This window comes from Onychostruthus taczanowskii, unplaced genomic scaffold, assembly GCF_017590055.1.
Source record: "Onychostruthus taczanowskii isolate IOZ18803 unplaced genomic scaffold, ASM1759005v1 scaffold30, whole genome shotgun sequence".
Classification (NCBI taxonomy): domain Eukaryota; kingdom Metazoa; phylum Chordata; class Aves; order Passeriformes; family Passeridae; genus Onychostruthus; species Onychostruthus taczanowskii.
In genome coordinates, this window is record NW_024500350.1 from 5,710,710 (window position 1) to 5,727,887 (window position 17,178).

At 37.5% G+C, this 17,178-nt stretch overlaps 1 protein-coding gene across 6 annotated transcripts in view; it reads left to right on the forward strand.

Annotated features, from left to right (window-relative positions):
* HELZ (helicase with zinc finger) overlaps positions 1 to 17,178 on the forward strand; it is an 84,548-nt gene that overhangs the window by 17,371 nt on the left and 49,999 nt on the right. For 5 of the 6 annotated variants that reach the window (XM_041409455.1, XM_041409460.1, XM_041409459.1 and 2 more), the window contains exons 2-10: positions 94 to 321; positions 2,082 to 2,118; positions 5,479 to 5,603; positions 7,728 to 7,784; positions 8,639 to 8,687; positions 9,101 to 9,176; positions 12,119 to 12,317; positions 13,346 to 13,453; positions 13,746 to 14,043. In XM_041409455.1, coding sequence (XP_041265389.1) covers positions 112 to 321; positions 2,082 to 2,118; positions 5,479 to 5,603; positions 7,728 to 7,784; positions 8,639 to 8,687; positions 9,101 to 9,176; positions 12,119 to 12,317; positions 13,346 to 13,453; positions 13,746 to 14,043 — 1,159 coding nt within the window. In that variant the 5' untranslated portion in view covers positions 94 to 111. The remainder of the gene's footprint in view (positions 1 to 93; positions 322 to 2,081; positions 2,119 to 5,478; positions 5,604 to 7,727; positions 7,785 to 8,638; positions 8,688 to 9,100; positions 9,177 to 12,118; positions 12,318 to 13,345; positions 13,454 to 13,745; positions 14,044 to 17,178) is intronic. The other variant, XM_041409461.1, reaches the window with a different exon arrangement.

The window sequence follows — 17,178 nt, forward strand, 5'->3', positions numbered from 1 at the left end:
GCACCTGAGACGGGAATGGAAGTTGGTTGGCAAGTTGTCAGTGCCATTCCACAGCTAACCAACGTTTTATCGTCCCCTCTGCCCCCGCTCTAGGATTTCTGTCCCTGAGTCATGGCAGACAGAAGACCAGAGAAGGCATGTGAACAAGCATGTGAATCCCTTAAGCAGCAGGATTATGAAGTGGCAGTGAAGCATTGCACAGAGGCTCTCCTTTCCCTCAGCCAGTACCCCCCAGCTCACCTCCCGGAGCCCTGCCAGGCAGAACTCGACCGCATCAAAATCGAGACTCTTCTGTATAGAATTGCTTCCTTTTTACAACTTGTGAGTGTGACTCTTTATAGTATCTAGTGAACTGGAAAGAAAAGTCAAATATCTTGTATTGTCAAGATTTAAATACCACTCAGAATTTTTGGCACGTTGCTCTACCCACAGAATCCCTCTTGCTATAGCATCTATGAGGCTTCTTGTAGCTCTCCCTGATCCATTTATTTTTCAGGATTTGAACCTTTTGGTTTGGGTCTCAATCAGAATTTTCTAAACAAATAAGCAAAAATACTTTAAACATTTTAAAAAAAAAATATATATAGTCCAGGAAGGCAAAATAGCTGGGTTAAGGTACATATGCTGAATTACATACCAGATTACCTTATCTTTTAAGAGCATCAAAGTTTCTGCAAATAAAAACACTCAAAAAACAAAGCTAAGAAATGCCAGAATCTAGGTAGCTGATTCATACCTGCTTTAGCTCCATTTGCATAGGCCTAAAATTATTCTTTTTATGCTTAATCCCAGCTTTCCAAGGCTAGGCTAGAGCATATCTGGTGTAACTTTTAGTCTCTGGCAAATATTTAGTGGAAAGGTGAAAACAGCTCTTGTAAAGGTTTATAAATGCAAAGCAAGAGGCATAACCCTGAATTTCAGTGACCCCATTGCCAAAGTTGTGTCCTTCCTTTAAAGCATCAAAGCTACAGTTTCTTAAGGGAAAGGACATTTCAGTGCTTAAGAATAAACCTACAACCTGCTTTTTCTTACCTTTCTGAAATGCTATTGCAGATTTATAGTGACCTTCTCCACTGCAAATCTTCATGTACTGAGTAGGAGCAGTTTCATCCCAGGTGGAAATAGTTTGGCCAAGCCACAAGACTTTGCTGGGCAGCTTTAAGGCAAATCTTGCCCATCTCATTAAGAGACTGTTTTTAAGCATTCTTTAAATAAATAGCTGGATTGGACCATTCAGTGTGCAAAACAAGAACTGGGAAACTTCTTAAATGAAGAAGTTACCTATCTTATGGCTCCTCAGGGGAAGAGATTCACAAATAAGTGTGGTTGGATTTTCTAATAGAAGTTGTGTTACCACAGACTTGACCTCTCAAAATTATTTCTGTAAGCCAATATGCAGATTGGTGCTTGGATTATTTAATACATTTCTGACATCACTCTTTGGAAATCCTCTGAGGCACCTATCTGGATGTTCATCATAGTATTGCTGTGAGTCTGTAGGGACTTTGGAAAAAAACTTGAAATCAAAACCTTCTTATTAAGGACTTGAATTATATAGATATGTGAAGTCTTAAAACAGGAAAACAATGCACATTTTCCTTCTTTCTCTTTCCTTCTTGTTTTACTAAACAAAGTAATCTTTAAAATCACTACTGAAAAGACAGAATAAAATAATATCTTAACATTTGAACATTGCTGTATTAGTGCAAGATTAAAAACCAAACTGCATCTCGAAAGTTAAGTTTATATTTTTTCCTAGGTGTTATGAGCCACCCACAAACATATAACACACACACTTTTGCCCATTCAGGCTCCACTTTTAAAATGTCCATGTGCTGAGAATTTGAGAAAAAGTCAGCATTTTAATTGAGAATTTGAGGAAAGAGTCAGAAATTAGTGTTAATTCTAAGAATTAATTATATTATAATTGACATATGACTTATGTTCTTTACATGTTCCACCCAGAAAAAGACAAGGTAATGGTTTCTAAAAAGTTTTTAAAAACTTGTAATTCAAGCATGTAGTTGTTTATGCTAACTGGAATAATGCTATTTTTAAACTTTTCATGTTTTACCTTTCAGAAAAAGTATGGGCAAGCAGATGAAGACTGTAGGCATGGTATGCTTATTTCTTTTTTTATTACATAGTGTTATGAATTGCAGTCAGTTGTCTGAATTTTTAAAACTGATGCCCAGATTTGTTAGTTTGCTAACAGTGTTTTTTTTTCCTATTTAAAATTATGTATCTGCTTTATAATACTTTTTCTGCTTTTTTTTCCTTTTTTTTTTTCCCCTTAAAGAGAGATCTCACTATTTTTCAGCTCTTACTCAAGTACCAGGACTCAAATACATGTCTTTGGCTCAGTGGTGCTATTTGGCTAATAGTTATTTTAGTGCACAAATGTAGGAAGAGTTGATAATGTCAGGATTCTCACAAAGACACAAAGACAGCTGATTGTTCGCTTTTCTTCCCAGGGACATGTTGGATATTTTGGTTTGCTTTTGGGACTTAGTTCAGAGGAAATCAAGATGATGCACATTTGTTAAAGCTTCCAAGTGTGCCTATGTCACATTGAAGTCGAGTCTTTCATGTGTCACTGCCTTATTCAGTTGGGATATTTTTGAAGGAATTTCAAAAATCCCTAATCCTCTGTTGTTCATTTATGATGGAAATTATTCAAAATTCACTGGGAACTCACTCAGTTTGCAGTGTTGTAGCAGAGTTTATCAGTTAGATTTGGAAAGTAAAGGTGGGTAGATCCCACCTTCTGGTTTTAATTCTTTAACTACTCCTGAATGTTAAAGGAAATTTTTTCAGGTGACAGTTTTGTTGCACAGACTATGGTCTACTCTTCTGGCATTCCTATGCTAGCAAAGATAATATTGAAATTTTTTCCTTTCTGGGTTGGTGGGTTTTATGTTATTTTGGGGTTTTTAAAATGTCTTCACTGATAGTCAAATCATAGTTGGGGAATTTGTGGGGCTCTGCAGCCTGCTTGTGAAGCTCCATAAAAATTGACTAAGAAAAATAAACTTGCTTTCTGTAGGCGTAAAATTAGAGTTTAACACCTTAAAAAAAGTCTGATTGTCTCTTAATCAGTATCATTCTTGAAATAGTCTGAAATTTAAAAAAAAATTCTTTAACCTTATTGATGTGTGCTATAAGGGTGTAATAGTCTGACTTCAGAGTTGTCTTTCTTGATGGCAAATAAAAGTGAGAGACCTATGGAAAGCTGAATGCTGGTTAAAGGAGGTAGGAGGGAGAATGCTGTTTTTAATGAACAGTGTTCTCATCGATGAGCTCTGGTGGGTTTGTCATAGGGGACAGGGGTGACTTTCATCTGTGGAACTTTTTCTTGGTGTATGTGTCAGTTGTCAGTATCTCAAAGGAACTGTCATGGTAACTGCTTGTCATCTCTCACTGGACAGGCATAGAAGTGGGTGGAATAGGACCATTGATGTCTATCTTCTTTTTTTAAATTAAGTGTAAAACCAGCCTTTAAATGTATATTAGTTAACAAAGAAATAGTGTCCAGATTTATGTTAATTTACTTCATTCGTGCCAGTATATTCTGCACATATTATTTCCCAGATCTAAAACTGAGGACAGTTTTGAACTTACTAATGCCATATTTATGTATGTATATAAAAGTGTTGTGTATGTGTTTTATATATATATATATATTCATATATATATTCATATACACACATGCCATGTTTTTTGAATATACAAATGAATTATTTGGTTGTGGCCCTCCATGATGTGTGGTTATCAATTGTAGCCCAGCACCTGACCTTTAGAGTATCTGCATTTATGATCCCAGAGGTCTTATTTTGGTTTTATGTTTAAATTATTGTTGGGAAGAAACTACCTTAGCATGGACTACTTGATACCCACACTCCTTCATGCTCACAGGCTTTTTATAATGGGCAAAGCTTTATTCAAGCTGCTGTTCTGCCTTTTTACAAGACATGACATGTTGCACAGCTGGGATGGTTTTATTTGAACTTGAATGATCAGTGTATTCTGGAATAGCTGGAGAAATACATGTTCTTTATAGTTCTTTACATGTTCTTCTGTATGCTGCTTGCAGTGTTACAGGGAATGATGATAACTTAAAATCTGTTAAATTATTCCACAAATCTTTCCCAAGAGATAGTGCTTAATGTGTTGCAACTTTTTATGTGCAACTGTATGTTTTAGCTTGGCGATATTAGGCAGATAATGATATGAAATATAATAATTGGAGATTTATATCTTTATATCTATGGAATATATTAATTGGAGATTTAATCTTTGAGATTAAAATAGCAAACTGTCAGACGTGTTAAAGCTATTTTTGGTGCTTCTGCTTCTGATTTGGAAGTAAGTTCTCTATTTTTAGCAGTGTGGTCTGTACTATCAGAGGGGTGAATTCAGACTAATCTTTAAGGCACTTTATGAAAAAAGATTTAGTTACCATTGCAGTTTGAAGAGATGCCTAGTTGTTTTTATTTTAATGTTTTGTGGGACTGTTTATTTATTGGGTCTTTCATGCAATTTCTGTTAACGACGTGAACGTCTGTTGAGTGAGGAGTTTTGATTTATTATTCTAAAATGTAATCCTGAAGTTGTGGTGAATGTGGAATTCCTGTTAGCACTGAGAGGGGCTGTTTGCATCTGCGTGAGTAGCAGTATAAACACAGATGTTGATGTTGCTTGCAATAACAGTTATTCTATAATTCCTTAATTTTAAACAACTGTCCAGCCTTCTTTTCAATTCACACACTTAGCTTGCTAAGCTTTTTAGTCACTCTGGCATTTCGTTTTCTGGACAGGTAACATGTGTGATTAAGTGTTGTTGCAGCTTGTCTGAAGCACGTCTGTATGCTGAAATAAATCCTGTCCCTGCTGGAAGTGTTCAGAAAGTGTCTGTTTGGCACTGCTCGCTGCTGATCCCGTGCTAGGAAGCATTCAGAAAGTTTTCTGTTACAGGGAGCCTGTAAATTTCTGGGCTCAGACAATCGTTCCTATATGCCACACTTTGCAGCATAAGTGAATAAAAGGCCTTTTAGAGGAGCCCATGAGGAGGTTGACTATATTTGGAAACGACAGGGCATGTGTTTTGTGAGCATGAATTGATCTTCCTGAGCATGTTTGTGTTACTGAGAGGTTGTTGGTTGCTATTTCTTTTTTACCCTTTCTGTGAGAGGAGGTTCTTTGTGTCTGTGTCAGGTATTTGAATTTACCCTTCCCGTATTTAATTTATGTCTATTTTAGCATGTAAACATGACAACCTTTTTTGAGCTCATGTGCAACATTTATGAGCTGGTGGGAGACAAGCTTCAAGTTAATATTAGACAACAGCACATGATATTTAATTCACATCCAACAAGTCTGAAGCCAGACTTAGTTTTCTAGTTAAGGATGAAGGAAAACTGTATATATGACTTCAATGGATGGTGTGCTGAGGGTAATAGTGGCTGGTTTGTGTTGCAGTGCTGGGAGAGGGGCTGGCCAAGGGCGATGGATCTCTCCGGGCAGTGCTCTGCTGCATGCATCTCAAAGGGAAGCTGCAAATTGTGTCTAATGTTCTTTCCAAATCACTGATGGGGGAATCACTGGTAAGTGGGTTTGCTGCAATCTACATCGTTTAAAGAAAGAATTTTGTATTTCCTTCTTCTAAAAAATCTGTTTAATAACAAACTTCCGAACATATGTTTCACTGGCAGCTTGCAACAAAAATGGGTTGTGTGGAAAAGATAAATATATGGGCACACATATATCATCAGGATGCCAGGTTGTTGCATAACCAGGGTTTCAGAGCTGTGATTTTGAAAAGTTTTTTCATTGCTGGCCCTGAATCCTCAGGGAATGTAAAATAAATTTGCGTATTTGTGCGATTGACAAGAATAATATAAATCTCAAACTTTTCCTTGCTTATTCTAAATCGTACCTGACCCCATTTTGTATGGACTTCAGGAATTCTATCCATTAAAGCAGAAAAAAATATTGATTGGACTTTTAAATAACTGGCCCATGATAACTTGTAAGACAGCATAAAAAGCTTTTCAGGAAAAGGAAAAAACTTTGCATTTCAAGATGAAGATAAAGATTTGAGTTCAAAGCTTCTATTTTACCCTTGAACTGTTAAAACTTGTAAAGATGCTTTTAACCCCAGACATGTAAGTAACTCTAGACTTTTATGTGACTACTTATATGGGGAAATTAGGGGCATATGTAAGCCTCTAAAGAAGTGTCCTTTTAGTTTCTGTAGTCTGGATTAAATAGGCAGTTCATCAGCATGCACTGCTGGAATTAATACACCCAGAAATGTGCTCATAGCTTGGCCAGACTGAGGGGGACGTGTGACATCAGAAACTTGCAGGAGAACCTCTTACCTTGAGACTGGATCTTGCTTAACTGAATCAGTAGGTTGTTTTTGAGAGTTCTGTTTGTCTGTCTGGTCTGTATCCTGAATTCCCTTCCCCCAAGCCATTGGCTATTTTTACATAAAGAAAGGGGTTTTTTCTTTGTTTAGCTGTTTTCTCATGAAAAAACGTTTCATTGAAAAATTCCTAGTGAGGTTGAAGGAAACTTGCCTTCAGGAAAAATTAGTAAAATAGTCTTATTGCAGGGAATGTGGAGTGCCCTTGTTTTGAGCTGTTGTTGTGCAAATAAAGGTACCTTTGTATAGAGTTCCAGAGTGTCATCCCAAAGCAGGATTTGAGAGGTTTTTACAAGATTTAGGTTGTTAGACACAGTTATTTTCAGTAGGAATATTAAAATCAGCAGCTGATTTACTGACTGTGCCATTGTCTGAAAGAAGTGAAACAAAGTTTTGGAATTAATTTATTGAAGAGTTGGAATCCATCCATTTTCCTCCCCAGTGGTTTAAGAGAATGATTCTTGGTAATGTTTTTTTGCTCTATTACGTTTAAGCTCAACAAGTTCAATTTTCAGCCTTCTGCTGAAAAAGTGAAAAATCATTCTGGAAAAAGCCTAAGTGTGAGGATTGTTAAATGTGTAAGTTTTCAGCAAAGAGTGATTTCTCCTGCTCAGTAGCACAGCCCGAATGTGGAGAAATCTAACAAATGTAGTAGCACTTAATTAAATTTCTGCAAGAGATTATTGAAATAAACCCTAAAGGTCTGGGTTCCTTTAATCAAAGTTTTGACCTACAAGAGTGTGAAATTGTTACAAATACCTATGTATTTCACATAAATTCAGTTTTGAAAGATTTTTACTTCAGTTGTACTTGACTGTGCAGTTAGTCACATGGCTAATCTTTGCTTTTGAGAGAAAACTCCAAAGATTATACAGTCTACATCAGAGCAGGAAGAGTTATGGAGCTGCAGAAATGAGTGATCTGTAAAATGGATCCTTAAGAAGAAATAAGTCCATCACTGCAACAGCAGTGAAAGATTGTTATATTAATTCTTCAGAGCTAAAATGTTACAGTAACCATGGTATATTTTTTCCCTCTAGTTCTTCTTAATATGGTGCTTTCCTGAATTGTCCTGTATTGATACTTGCTGTAAGTCTAGTGCTGGTTTGGCCAGTGTAGAATTCCCTTTTTCACCACAATGTTTACTCAGTTTAATTTAGTGTCATTTAAAATTGGTGTTGTAAGTCAAATCCATTTTTATTTCTCCTGGTGTTGAGGGGGAAGTGAACTTGGTTGCTTTGTTTTAATGCCCATAATGAAGGTTTATGTGTTCAATAATTAATATTCTTTCTGCCCCCAGAACGGGATGGTAACTAAAGATCTCACACGACTGAAAACACTTCTTGCTGAAACAGAGGTAATTATGAGGATATTATTGGGAAAATAATGAGCAGTACCTGAAGCAGCTGAAGGGCTGCTTTCCATGTGTCCCAGGAGATCCAGGCTCACTGGGAACAGACTGGTTCAAAAATTATTGTTTCTGCTGTGTTGGTCTTTACCCACCAGCCTCTTCAGGAACTTTTCATCACAGTCTTGCAAGATGGATGGGAAAATGAAAAATGATGCTAATAGATTGTTGATTCCTGAAGTAGCAAGTAGAAAGAATTCCAAGCATTTAGATCTGCAGTATTTATTTATTTGTCTATCACATTTTTCTCTGTTGGAAATTAGTCTGAAGTAATAAACATGACTTCAGAAATTTTTAAAGATTATAAATACCTTCTCAACTGTCTTTTTTTTTTTTTTTTTTTTTTTTTTTTGGGGGGAAAACTCTTTTTTTTTTTTTTTTACTGGAGGTCAAACTCTCATGTCTCTTGATTAAATTGTCTCCTCTCTTTTTTTTTCCTTATACTTAGTTATTTATTTGAGCTTTATTTTTGATGTAGATTGAAAGCTGAAAGACTTATCAATGTAGTTTAGTTTTTGGTGTTTTAGAAATTCACTGCAGTCCATGTTAAGTTGATTGCAGGGTGGAATTTGGTCTTGTAAAAATCTCTAAAAGTTTTTTCTAACCAGTTGACTCAATGTTCCTGTCAGAATTCCTATTATTATCAGAATCCCTGTTATCAGCAGGGTTTGTGACTGGAAGTAATTTCAACTTATGATTGATATTTTTGTAATAGTTGTTCTAAACCCCATTTTGACAGCAATTCTTGTTGATGAAATTGTTTTGTGTTCCTTCATAACTGTGGGCTTTTTATATAATTGTAGGCAGCTGGTAAAGTACCGTCAGGATATCATGTAGAAGATTTAGAAGAAGGTATGTAACTCAATTTTAAAGCTACATAATTTCCTAGTGAGAAGATATGGATCCTGCTGAATGCTCAGTGCTGCATTGCAGGCAAAAAACAAAAAAGGGGCTTGACTGTTGTGATGAGCCCCAATGAGGTGGAATTATCTCAGTGTTGACTGAATTTGGAGGCAGAAGTTTTGGTTTATTGACCAGGGGGCTGTGTCAGAGCCTGCAGAGTTCTGCAGATGGTTTGAAATCCGCCTTTACCACCTTTGCTCTAAATGAGCTTGTCAATTTGTAAATCAGTTTGGGGCAGTGGGGTAATTTTGCTTGTGTTCAGATACACCTTGGGCTGATGCTCAGAGGTGTGGATCCCTGAGCAGTTGCTGTCTGACTGGAAAACTGAGAATTGAGGAATAACCACGGTTGTGTCCTGGCAGGGTCACGGGATGGTTGGCACTTCCGCCCCCCTCCCAGGGGCGTCACCAGCAGTGAGGAATACACACTCTGTAAAAGGTAAGAGCAGTGAGGAATACACACTCTGTAAAAGGTAAGAGCAGTGAGAAATGCACACTCTGTAAAAGGTAAGAGCAGTGAGAGATAGACACTCTGTAAGAGCAGTGAGGATTACACCCTCTGTAAAAAGTAAGAGCAGTGAGAAGTACAAAGTCTGTAAAATGTAAGAGCAGTGAGGAATACACACTTTGTAAAGGGTAAGAGCAGTGAGGAATACGTACTTTGTAAAAGATAAGCTCTTTGCTTCATGTTAACCCCCTCCAAGGGAGTGGAATGGTTCCTCTTTCATTCACCTGATGACAGAATGATTAACAGGCCAAGAAAGTGGAGGTGCTTGTTAGAACAGGAGTTGACCTGTTCACAGGTTTTTGGAAGGTTCAGTTTATCCAGCAGCACTTCAGTTTATAGAATGGAATCACTAATTCAGTTTTCATAATACAGTGGTTTGAGGGGCATTTTTCTAGTGGCAGGTCAGCACTCTCCCCTACCTTTTCTGATTTGGGTGGTTTCAGAGGTGTGAAAAGTTCCCCAGGCAGCAGTGTAAGCAGACTGAAGCACAGTCAGGTTTCAGTGCTGCCTTCTGATAAATGAGCTTTGTTGGTAGATGGGCTTTGTCTTCAGATAAAAAACCCAGAATTTCCCTCAGATCTCATTATTTTCCCTTTTGCATAAAGTCAGATACACAGAGAAGTTACAATGGCTTGTACTGATGTTTCTCCTTGTCTTTTCCAATCATCTGGTCAATATTGCCTGTACTTTGTGTTGTTAATTGTCATTGTTCTCCATAAAACGGTATTAGTTTATATGGGGAGGAACCATCATTATGCACATTCTGCCATTTATGTAACTAATGCAAATTATTTTCAAAAGCTCTGACCTGCTTTTTAAATGGCATGACTGAACTGCTGATTTTGAGCTACTTTTGGCATGATTTTCTAGAGATGCTGAATCTTGGCAACTCTTCTTGACTCTTAAACATGTCTGGTGCTTATTCAGCAATTTTAAAAAAGCAGATATTTACAATTTTCAGCTTGTGGTGATCTTTTGTTGAGTAACATCTATCCCATGTTTCCAACCATTGCTCTGAAATGTTTTTCCACTGAAGCTGTAATGAGCCTTAGGCTCACTGTTAACCCTTCCAGTAAGAAGGATTGTGCCTTGCTCAGCAAATCCCTGTGAACAGCATCATTCTGACCATGGACTGAAGATTTTAGTTTCTTAGGAGGAGGCAGTTGCAGGTACTGAATATGAATTTTTGTAGGTCTGCTTTATTTTTCCCCGGTGCCATAAAGCAGTAGGAGTGCAGAATATTTATTCTAGATAATGAAGCTATGGAATTGCAGGAGGTATTAAATAAGAAAGTAAAATTGAGAGGGAAAAAAGTGTTAAAATATGAACAATGGGATCTTGGAAAACCTGTATAATGATGACAAATTTTAAAGTAATATGCTTTCCTGTTAAATAATGAAAAGGAAGCTCACTTGATTTTAAATCTGCTATGTAGGTTATAAGAACAAGTCAGCGATTTTTTATGCTTGCACTCCATTTACTTTAGGAAGTGAAATTCATAATTGTACTTTAGTGTTCTAATGCAATGGTGAATTGGAAAAGTGACAGAAAGAATACTGAAATTGACTGCCAAGATAAAACATTTTAATTTAAAATACATTAAGAAACATAGCTTGAGAATGCCTTTAGTGACATGGTGTTATATATCATGTTTATTTTGTTTGCAATTTGGGCATGCAAACTTTCAAATACATTTCTTAAAGGAAAAGTGTATGCTAAATCAAATTATAGCCACTGATGTAAGTGTGACCTAGATGTGCAGGTACTTGTGCTGCAAGGTTTTCAATGTCACAGTCAGGTATGGCTTGGTTTTGTCTCACAGCTCAAAGTTCACAGTTTAATTCACATTATATAACACATGTATTGTGGAAATAAAAAATGTGATGTTTGCATGAACTTTTTGTAGTCTCCTTGTGCAAAACAAAGAAACAAAGCAGTCTCCTGACCAAATTTTATTCTGTATAACCGGTGCTTTCCTGGTAACTTCAGAACTTAAGTCTCTTCCCCCTATTTAATTTTTATTTTGTCATCTATTTTTTAAGTGCTTCAGTTTTGAAGAATGATGGAGCTGCAGCTACTGCCTTGTGGTTTATAATTTTAATACAAAGTTAAATTATAAAAATAATCCCCAAGTTAAACAGGCATTTGCCCAGACTTGCAGTAAATTCTGAGAACTAGAATGCTTCAATTGTATACAGGCCTTTGGAATAGCATTAATTCGATGCATCAGCACATGCCACTAAGTGGAAAATGTATTTCTTTAAGAAATTCTTAGTGTCTGCAAGAATAGATCCTTTTAGACTAATACACCCTTTCCAAAGAGGGGGATTAAACCTTTTCCTAGAGGTTTCTATGTAGGTGTATTTAGTAGAAGGGACCATGTGATGTCACTGTTGCTCCAGGAAAAACTGCTGATTGAGTATTTATCAGCTAATAATGTAATCACTGGAAGAAATTATGCTACATCTTTCCTTTGCCCTTGATTACCAGGGGGCTTTGTGCATATTAATACAGTGCCTAGTCATTTCAGGGATGCTCTGTGATCTCCTTGTGTTAATTGCTGTACAAACACTTGATTCTGTTTTCTTTAAAGCTGGAAATTTCTTAAGACTTCCATCCCCCTGTATTTCTAAGAAATTTTATATATTTTCCTAGGCTTTGCAATGAGAGAAGCTGCTGCCTCTTTTAGAAAATGCTGTAGAAATAGATATATATTTCCAAAGTAGTTCACATGGACTAAACTGCCTTTAGTTTTGTGAGAGAAACTTAAAGAATGTCCAAACCTCCTTCTGGCTTTACAAGTAAAATTGTGTGGTGTTCTTTTTTTTTTTTTTAATTGGAGGCTGAATAATACTTTTTCCTATTTTATGTAGATTTTTAGAGCAAGGGATCTGCAGGTATGGTGCCCAGTGTACTTCAGCACATTCCCAGGAAGAGCTGACAGAATGGCAGAAGCGATACGCTTCCCGCTTGATCCGCTTGAAACAGCAGAAGGAAAACAAGCAGTGCTCGGGCACTTACATGGAAACCCTCATTGAGAAATGGATGAATTCCTTGTCTCCTGAGAAAGTGGTGAGGAAAATATCCCGCTTCTCTATGTGCTCACATTTAAAACTAACATGAGCCTGGTTTTGGCCCTGACTATCAGAGCTGGTCGAATCATTCCTCACCAAGAAATTGTCCAACCAATTTGCTCCCCTTTCCATCCTGCCCTGGGTCTTGCAAAGAGACTTAGGCTGATTTGTGGGTTAATCACAGCTCATTCTTTTTGCATATTCACTATTCCTAGTGTAGGATGGGTCAGCAAGTTTCTTGGTATTGTTCCTGTTCCCTAACTAGATGGCATAACTTCTTAAACTGGAGAATAAATGGTAAAGGTTTCACAGCTTAGTCAGGAATACTCTTACTCTTACTCTTACTCTTAGTGGGGAATACTCTTACTTGCATGTGACTCGTTTCTTTGCCTGCAGCTGCAGGCCCTGGTATGAAGAAGAGCCAATCCCCCAAATATTCAGAAGTGTTTGAGTACCAGGAGTGTGGGATATGGATGTGATCAAAGTTAGCAGCTCTTTGGAATTAGAAAGAGCTTTTTTTGTGGCATTCGACCAGCTCTACTTACCAGTGGCCCTAAAGAGTTTTTGGTCCATCTGTTGTTGATAAAATCTGAGAAAAGTGGATTTTAGCAAAATGCATTGATGAGTAGAAAGCCTGACTCTTTTTTCCTGTTGTCTCAATAGTCTCGTTGATGTCAGTGAGATCTGGGATCTTCTGGGCCTCACTGTATTTCAGATCCTTTTCTCCAAATGAAATTCTGTTCTTCTTTAAATATTTACAATTAAGTTGTTTGTTGCAAATCAAGTCTTGTGGTTAATTGTCCCTAAATGGTTCTATTCTTCATTTACACAGTGTGGTCTGGTAGATTTGGCTTGTCTCTCTACATTATTTACATTAATTGCTGTGTGAGACTTGCATCAATCCTGCACAATCTGGGAAACCATTCTTTCCTCTTTCTATTAAACAAAATGCTACCTTTTCCTGATTGTTTGTGTTTTGATACTGCTGTAGAAGTTTAATGTTATCTTCCTTTTTTTTAAATCTAGCTTAGTGAATGTGTAGAAGGAGTGAGAGTAGAACATAATCCCGAGCTCTCAGTAACTGTCACCACCAAAAAGTCTCACCAGACATGGACATTTGCTCTCACATGTAAGGTAGGACTACTTAGTTTTTGAAAGTTAGTAATAACTAGAATGCTACCCATAACCTTTTGCAATTAAGATTTCAGTTGCATCTTCCTTAAAATAGAGAAACCTCCTAGCACCATCCCTTCTCTCTCTTTTTTCCCAGCAGCTCTGGTGGTTATGTATCAACTGCCCAGATTTCGGGCAGGACCTGTACCTGCCCTGAGAAACTGATAGTTCTTATTAATCCTTTTTATCTGATTGCAAATGGAGATACTCCTGGAATGATTTCAGTATTTCAGCCTTTGCATTTCTTTTCCAGCCTGCAAGAATGCTGTATCGAGTGGCATTGCTTTATGATGCCCATCGACCACACTTTAGTATCGTTGCAATATCTGCTGGGGACAGCACTACCCAGGTATCACAAGAAGTTCCAGAAAACTGTCAGGAATGGATAGGAGGAAAGATGGTCCAGAATGGAATAGATCACTATATATACAAAGTCAGTATAGCCTTTAACACAGAAATCTTTGGGACTTTTCGCCAAACTGTGGTGTTTGACTTTGGATTAGAACCAGTCCTCATGCAACGAGTGATGATTGATGCTGCTTCAACTGAAGGTAATCTAAAACTTTTTTTGTTTTGTATAGTGGAGGTCTTTCATGCCATCTCTTTCCTTTTCAGTTTTGGGCAGAGCCACATCTCTGTCAGCTGTTCATGAATGTTTCATACTGTATGTTATGTTCTTCATAGATATGAATAGAAATAGTGGGCAAAAGCTTCAGAGGGTGCAAATCAGAGAGATAATTGGAATATGACTTACTTTGTGTCAGGATAGGGCTCCTAAGTGTGACTAAAATGCTGGGAATTTCTAGTTTGGTGTGTGTCTGAGTGCAGCACTGGAAGTTCTGACTTTATAAAAACATGTTTATGTTTTTATAAGCATTCTTCTATTGATGAAGACATTAAATATGTCAGGAAAGGTCGTTAGAGAAATGAAGTGTTTCTGTATAAGAATACACAGGGTAATAAACCCAGTAATGAAAAGAGACAATCTGAGACCTTGGTTTGTATTTTTTTCTTCTCATGTAATACCTGACTAGGTTTGTCAAAGACAAGAGGCTGAGTATAGGCTTGTAACTCAATAATTTGCTGCTGACATGAATTTTGAAAATGGTAAGAAAGTGTAACTATATTTGTGTTTTCAAGTAAAGAAAAAGAGCTACAAATTAGTGTTTAATCTGTTTCTGAAACTGATCTGTGTCTCTCAGTTCAAACCTGAAATAACTCCAGTATGAGAAAAATGTCAGAAAATGGAAAGATGTTTAAAGAGGTGCAAAAACAGAAGGAAGCACTTTGATTTGTGGTGTAAGAGAGCTAAATATAGGTCACTATATCACTTGGAAGTAAGGCATTTGGTGGGATACAGGATTTTAATTTTTAATGAAAATTTGAGAGATGAAAACACCAATGAAACAGAATTGTAGCACTGGGATTTAAGCAGAAAGAAGAGGAAAAGGGAAAAGGAAGGAAAAAAGATGAAGCTGAGAAAACAGCAGTTTTCTATTCCTAGCCTTCATTTCCATATAACAGATTAACATTTGCAGCATTCATGGAACAAAGCTGTAAATAGCAAATACCAAAGATCATGATCTTTTGAGATGCCTCAAGTGCCTGTAGCCAGGAGCAGGGGGGTTGTTCATGGTGTAACATCTCTGGGAGCAGAGGGTATGGCTCTGCCAGGGAGTGGGAGCCGTTCCATGGTCTCCATGGAGCATGTGGGTGATCACAGATCTCCTGAGCCACTGGGCCTGTGGAGAACAGTCCTTGCCTTGTAAACCTGGGCAAGATCAAGGGAAGCAAGCCATGAGTTACTTGCAGAGTCAGAGTTCCTGTCAAACCAGTCTGTGGTCTGGGGCCTTAGACCAGTTCTAACCACAGGGATCCCAGGAACAGCTGAATTCACATGGAAGTGATGGGTGGGGTGGAGGCAGCAGCCCCCAGCACCAGGTGCTGCTGTTGCCTTCACAGGCTGTCTGTGTGCACAGGGACACTGAAGTCTTCTAATACTAGTACTTATTTCAAATGGAAGGAGTTAAGAGCTTTACAGATAATTCTAACTACAGGATCCTGGGCTTTTTGCTGTGTGTGTAAGAGGTGTGTAATAGGCAAGGGAAAGGGATAACTATGTCAGATCTGTGCCCAATTCCATAATTTCTTTTACTTTTTGGTATATATGAATTGAGATCTTGTGGAAATGCTTTTCCTCCTTCATCCATTTCAGAAAGATGCCTGAAGTCTCTGTGCTTGCATGTAATTCAGGGCCCTGTCGAGATGTTTAGGCAGGAATGAAAGGTCAACATTAAAATATTTTAATAGAGGAGCTTCCATTCTGCATTTTGAAATCTTTATTTACAGCAGAAGAAGGGAGCTGTAGGAAGTTTTCTGTGCACTGATTATGTACTAACTGCTCTTTAAGATAAAGTGTCACTGTGTATGCAATCTGTGCCAGGAACTGTTTATGTCAGGCTTCCAGGGAAAGCCTCTCCAGTGCTGGGAATTAAATGGCTGTTGTTCCAGCAAGCAAGGAGTCAGTCCCAGCATAATTACTGAGCTTTTGGGATCTGAGGTGTGATTTGTAGCAGAGAAAGCTTCATTTGTGGTGACGTTATTTCAGACACACAAACCACACAAACTTGGACTTTTTCTTGCTGTACAACTGTAGCTACTGATATGGTTCAGGCTTGAGGGATGTATTTAAATGTGTCTTCTTAGTGAGCACATGAGATCAGTGAGTAAGATAAGCCATGTTCCTGTAGTCATAGTCAAGCTGAACAGAGATTTCTTTTGCTAAAATGCTGGCTTTTTCTTATTTAGACTAAAGACAGTCAAGATAATGTTAAGCATTTAATTTGAATTTGAAAATGTCTTTTTTGCACATTTTCAGCGTTGGTGTGATATCCTGGATACCTATGTTAAATCTTACTCAGAGATTATACATTAAGATAGCATAGCTTGACTATAAATGCCAAATATTTTCAGCTCTGCAATTTAACTGCAATTCTGTTAACTGATTCACTGTTGTCATAGTGGTTTTGTGGTTTTAATGGATATATTCTAGGGGGCTGTAGACAAGTGCTTGGTCTTCTCATCCAAGCTGTGTGGTCCCTATCAGGCACCGCATCTAAGCTATGTGGTCCCTAAATCAGGCTATGCTAAAAAACTAATGTCCTTTGAATTCTCTAAATTTTATATCATGTTAGGTTACATTTCCCAAGTTCTGCTTAGTAAAGTAGCTTTAACTACTTTATGTAACTGTCTGCACACAGATTAGGGGGGTGTAGAACTTTTAAAAAGGCTTTCAGTGTTGCAAATGCAATGATTCCTTACCAGCTGATTTGTCAACTTGTTTTTATGACCTTCTACATTCTATAATACACATTGTAGGGTTCCTTGTCATTTAATGATTTTGAAATGAGGTGATGTTGCAGTTGGATTTTAAAGTGTATTGCACTGCCAAGTCCTTCAAAGCTGTTCAAGTAAAAGTGCTTTTTTGTCTTTATTAACTCTAATTGCTATCTATAGAATGTTTTATTTTCTCTTGGAGAGCCTGCTTGTTCTCTGTGCACACCTGAAAAGTAGAGATAGTAAATACCAGCAGTGACCTTCCTAAAGGTGTTGTGGGCAGAGGAGATTCTCCCTGTGTTTAGGTATCTCTGGGGGGATTGGTTTTACTAGTGGGTTTTGTTTGATTG